This window comes from Cebus imitator, unplaced genomic scaffold, assembly GCF_001604975.1.
Source record: "Cebus imitator isolate Cc_AM_T3 unplaced genomic scaffold, Cebus_imitator-1.0 Scaffold76, whole genome shotgun sequence".
Taxonomy (NCBI): Eukaryota; Metazoa; Chordata; class Mammalia; order Primates; family Cebidae; genus Cebus; species Cebus imitator.
In genome coordinates, this window is record NW_016107391.1 from 1066096 (window position 1) to 1072011 (window position 5916).

At 36.8% G+C, this 5916-nt stretch overlaps 1 protein-coding gene across 1 annotated transcript in view; it reads left to right on the top strand.

Moving 5' to 3' along the window:
• The window catches only part of LOC108306983 (protocadherin beta-7-like), a 34669-nt gene that overhangs the window by 21212 nt on the left and 7541 nt on the right, over positions 1–5916 (top strand). The window contains exon 5 of the mRNA XM_037739949.1: positions 57–184. Coding sequence (XP_037595877.1) covers positions 57–184 — 128 coding nt within the window. The remainder of the gene's footprint in view (positions 1–56; positions 185–5916) is intronic.

The window sequence follows — 5916 nt, forward strand, 5'->3', positions numbered from 1 at the left end:
GTGTCGTCGCTCTTCCTGTTCTCGGTGCTCCTGTTCGTGGCGGTGCGGCTGTGCAGGAGGAGCAGGGGGGCGTTGGTGAGTCGCTGCTCGGTGCCCGAGGGTCCCTTTCCAGGGCATCTGGTGGACGTGAGCGACACCGGGACCCTGTCCCAGAGCTACCAGTACGAGGTGTGTCTGGCAGGAGGTTCCGGGACAAATGAATTCAAGTTTCTGAGGCCAATATTACCAAATATTCAGGGCCCTTCCCCTGTGCCAGAAATGGAAGAAAACTCCAACTTTAGGAATGACTTTGGTTTCAGCATTCAGCTAAAATAATCAGTTTCATAGTGTATATTTTAATGTTTATGATAAATATAGAGTATGGTGTTTCTGTCAACCTAGTGTAAATTATAATTTATACTAAACTTTTCTGTGGGACTTCTCATGTTGTCCCTGTTTTAAATATGGTATCTCATCTTTTCTTCATAGTTTACCAATTTGAATAGTTCTAAAGCTTGCCAATCAAAACACTGTTGAGGTCAATGGTTGTACAAATAGTAGTTCTGGAATAGCTTGGGAGTATAGAAGTGGGAAAAACGTGAGAAATTGGCTCTACATAATCAGTTGTAGTTCCTTGTCAGTTTGCTTATTAGTTTTTAATCCACTAAGTGTATACAGAGCAATAATGCACTAAGGTTGCAGTGAAGTCTAATCAAGAAGGAGAAAAGCTAGTACAGTGAGAATGTCTGGCTACTGCTTTATTATGCCCTCATACTTCTTATCTTCTTTGATGCCATTTTCTCTTAAAATGTTATATAATTTTGCTTCCTTTCATTAATATGTTAGCATTTGTGTTAACATAATTATTTTCATTCGCTTTATATATTTGTGTTGTTCAAATAGGAGGACACCTTCACCATATTTATTTAGTGAGATAAAGCAGCATGGTAATGAAGTTAGCTTTTCTCCTTGGAGAAATATTGAACATCTTTGATGGAATTTGCAGTGGCCACTCATATCCATTTATCTTTTCTTTGTTAATGACAGATCTCAGATTCCACTTAGGGCATTAGGTTGCTTAGTGAAAACAATACATTTTCCCAGCCAAACATATGACTGGGTTGTAGCCATGAGCTGTATGTACAAGTGCTATACTGACATCCAAGAACACTGTTTAAAAGGAGATAATTCATCTAGGAAGGGGGCCCTCTTTCCTTCTCTAAGTTCTCCTTGTTTTCTGGAATCTGTATTTCATGACTAGTACCACAGCCTTGTTGGACCCTAATGATTGAAACATTAAAGATTAAGACAGTAAAAAATAAACTTAAAAGATGCAAGAGTCTCTGGTGACCATGGAGTCATCATGTCATCTCTATATTGCCTATGTCTAATTTTTTTTTTACTTAGGAACTATAATTTTTAATTAAAATATCATATATACAGTAAAAAGCACAGATCTTAAACATATAGTTTAATCTGGTTTTTAAGCTTTTATTTGTTGATTTCTAATTTAGTCAAAATGTAGTTTACAGTGGTATACAGGGTGCTTTACATTTATTATCTTTTGAAGTTTTTCCCAAACCCTTAAAGTGTTGGTATATTATCTCCTGTTTTACATATGAAAACACTGAGGCTTAGAAAGGTTAAGCAACTTGCTTATAATTATCAAGCAATTAAAGGAAAAATCTGAAATACAATCTAAGTCTACCTAAATGTAGTGCCTCAGTTTTTAGCCAATATAGTGTATTGGCATTAACTTGTAGCACTGTTTTTCTAAGAAAGTGAAATTTATCTATGATTTCTACTTCTATTCCTTGAACTGAATGCCCACATAAAAATGTAACTTCTGGTTTATAGTTTATATTTGTCTTTACACCAATGACCACACTAATGCAGACCACAAAACCCAAAGCTCTTATAGAAGCACTGACCTAAGTAAGCTGGATCAGACATCATAAGTGATTTTCATTTTGAGCGAATCAGTCTGAGTATATTCCCATACCTTATCATCTTGTCAATACGTCACATTCATTGTTGCAGAAATGAGTCTGAAATAGTCTGAAAGCCTGAACAGGGAATAGATTTACTCTGCAGTTGCATTGAATTGAGCTCTTTCTTCATTCTTCTTCACCTAACTCAAATACATATTTGTGATATATATAGGTAATGTATATTAAATATATACCTATACATACACGTTTCCTTTGAAACATTTTAAAGTAGTTGCTATTCTAGTTTTAATTATAAATGAAATAAATAATTTCTGAAAAATATAGGCAATGTTGTGAAGGAATTCCTATCACTTAATAACTAAGAGATTTGAGGAATTTAGTAGAAAAAATTCTGATAGGCTGCAGTTGTTTTCTGTTAAAAATTAAGCCTATGTCTTTGACAACTCTTCCTAAAAATTATGCTGAAAATACATGTGTGGGGGTCATAAATGACCTTATTATAAGAAAAATTACTCATTATAGCTGAATAAGACACTCTCCAGCATTGCTGTGATAATATTATTCTTATGGAATTATGATTATAAATTTCTGTTGACTCAGCTGCTGGGTGCATGAGAATCCATACTTGTGTTATGTATTCATTTTCTATTGATGCTATAAAAAATTGCCAAAATCTTTATTGCTTAAGACAATAAAAAAGCATTGTCTTCCAATTCTGTAGCCCAGAAGTCCAATATGGGTTTTATTAAGCTAAAATCAAGGTATCAGCTTGGGTGGATACCATTCTTGTGACTCTAGAGGAGAATGCATTTCTTTGTCTTCTCCCTTCTGACACTGCCCACATTACTTGGTTTATGGCTCCCTTTGTCCATCATCAAAGCCAGCAACATTGCATCTTCCCTGATAATTCTTTAATAGTCATAGCTCCCTCTGACCACAACCAGCAAGTGTTCTGTCCCATTCAGATAATACAGGAGAATCTCCTCTTTGAAAGGTTATTTTTTCTTCTTATTTTAGAGATGGGATCTCACTCTGTCACCCAGGCTGGAGTGCAGTGGTTCAATCAAAGCTCACTGCAGCCTCAACATGTTAATCACATCTGCAAAATATCTTTTGCCATGTAAGGTAACCTATTTGCAGATTTAGAGAATTAGGGGATAGACATCTTTGTTGTCCGTTATTCTGTCTACCACACTTTGGCTGCTTGGAAGAAAATTATCCAGTCTAGCAGCAATACCTGTGGCCAAAGGCACAGAAAGGTCTTCATGCCAGCAGTTTGGGCCTCATTGATTAGATGATTTAACCGAAGGCAAAGAAATTTACAAATTTCTAGAAGTTATTAACAAAAACCACTAAATTGAGAAAGATATCCTGAATCTGTACTGCAATTCAAACTATGAAAACAGGAGACCCAAACAAAGGAATCTAAATCTAATGTGGGACTTTATCTAGAATATCTAAAGAACTCTTGCAATTACATTATAAAAAGACAAATAACCCAATTAAAATGGGCAAAAATCTAACTCGAGATTTCTTCAAGGTAGATATACAAGTGGTCAATAGACACATGAAAAAATACTCAACATCGTTAGTCATATGGGAAATACAAATCAAAATTACAAGACACCACTTCACACCCACTAGAATGGCTATAATCAAAAAGTTAGATAACAAGTATTAGGAGAATACAGAAGAATTGGAATCCTAATACACCATGGGTGGGAATATAAGATGGTGTAGCCACTTTGTAAAACAGTCTTGGCAGTTCCTCAAATAAACATCGGAATATCACATGATCCAGAAATTCCACTCTTAAGAAATGAAAACAAGACCAGGGCAGTGGCTCATACCTGTAACCCCGACACTTTAGGAGGCTGAGGCAGGCAGATCACCTGAGGTCAGGAATTTGAGACTAGTCTGGCCAACATGGCAAAACCCCATCTCTACTAAAAAATACAAAAATATTAGCTGAGCATGGTGGCGGGCACCTGTAATCCCAGCTGCTTGGGAGTCTGAAGCAGAAGAATTGCTTGAACTCAGGCAGAGGTTGCAGTGAACCGGGATTGTGCCACTGCATTTCAGCCTGGATGACACAGCTAGACTCTGTCTCAAAAAAAAAAAAAAAAAAAAAAAAGGAAAAGAAAGAAATGAAAACATTCACCCACATAGACAGTTGTACATTAATGTCCATAGCAGCATTATTCATAATGGCCAAAAAAGTGAAAACAATCCAAGTGTGTATCAGCAGATGAATTGATAATCAAAATGTGATATTCTATATGATGGAATATTATTTGGTCAAAAATAGAAATTAAATATTGATGCATGCTACAACTTGGATGAACCTCGAAAGCATGCTAAGAGAAATAAGCCAGCCACAAAAGTCCACATGTTATATTATTCCATAATATGGAAGTCCAGAATAGGAAACTCTATGGAGACAAGGAGTAGATTAATGGTTGCTTAAGGCTAAGCACAGAGGGATGAGGGAATTCTTGGGGGTTAAAGAGTAATAGTTAAAGGATACAGAGTTATTTTGAGGTAATCGGAATGTTCTAAATTGTGATGATGGATTCACAACTCATATATCATAAGCCATTGAAGGCACAACTCTATATATCATAAGACATTGAATCATATATTTTACTTATTTATTTTTGAGACGGAGTCTCGCTTCAGTCAGGCTGAAGTGCATTGGTGCAATCTCCACTCACTGCAACCTCCACCTCCTTGGTTCAAGCAATTCTTCTGCCTCAGCATCCTGAGATATTTTTTGTATTTTTCTTCTTCTTTTTTTTTTATGGTACTTGGGCTCTGGGGTACATGTGCACATCCTGCATCCTGAAGGATTGTTGCACAGGTACATATATGCCATGGTGGTTTGCTGTATCCATCCCCTCAACACATAAGGCATTTCTCCCCGTGTTATCCATCTCCAACCTCCGAGTCCCCCCACTGTCCCTCCTCTTCCCTCCCATCCACCCCCTCACCTACCCCAGTGAGTGTTGTTCCCTTCCCTGTGCCCAAGTGTTCTCATTGTTCGTCACCCGCCTATGAGTGAAAACATGCAGTGTTTGGTTTTCTGTTCTTATGTCAGTTTGCTGAGAACGATGGTTTCCAGATTCATCCATGTCTCTACAAAGGACACAAACTCGTCGTTTTTTATTGCTGCATACTATTCCATGGTGTATATGATTTTTTGTATTTTTAGTAGAGATGCGGCTTCACTATGTTGGCCAGACCAGCCTCAAACTCCTGACTTGGTGATCACAAGCCTCAGCCTCCCGAAGTGCTGGAATTATAGGCTTGAGTCACTGCACCTGGCCTGAATCATATATTTCAAATGGGTAGATTGCATTTTTACAAATTTTCCTGGGCACATAGTAGGTGCATATATTTAAGTGGATTGTGTTGTATGATTTTAATTATATCTCAGTATATCTGGTTTCTAAGCAGAATAAAACAGAAATTATTCTTGTCATGATAAAAACAATCCAAAAAAGTGTGGCAGGCCCAAACTCGAGATCTACCTATTTGGGAAATGTTTTTTCCAATAATTTAAAAGTTGTGAAAAACTCAGTTCTCAGAGCTAGGTGATAATGAGGAAGTAAATTGCTCTCTAATAAATCATTAGTTAACTTTCCTCCTTCGAACTACTACTGATTGCAGTGATGCAGTTTCTACCTAGTCTGTAACATGTAGAATGACAAATATGTGCTTGTGACATCGTTCCCATGTCACTTCAGAAACAGTTTGCTCGTGACATTTTGGGTTAGATGATTCAAATAGGAAAGAAACATTTTGATCCTAAGTATGTATTTCTCTTCAAATTAAATGTTAATTTCAATTAAAATCTTTTATTTAATCACTAACAACACCATTAAATAGTCAATAACATGTGACTGTTTGCTTCTTCTACTCCTCCCTTGCAACATCACAGAGGTCCATCTGTTCACACAAAACCCACATGAAAATAGGACTCAGT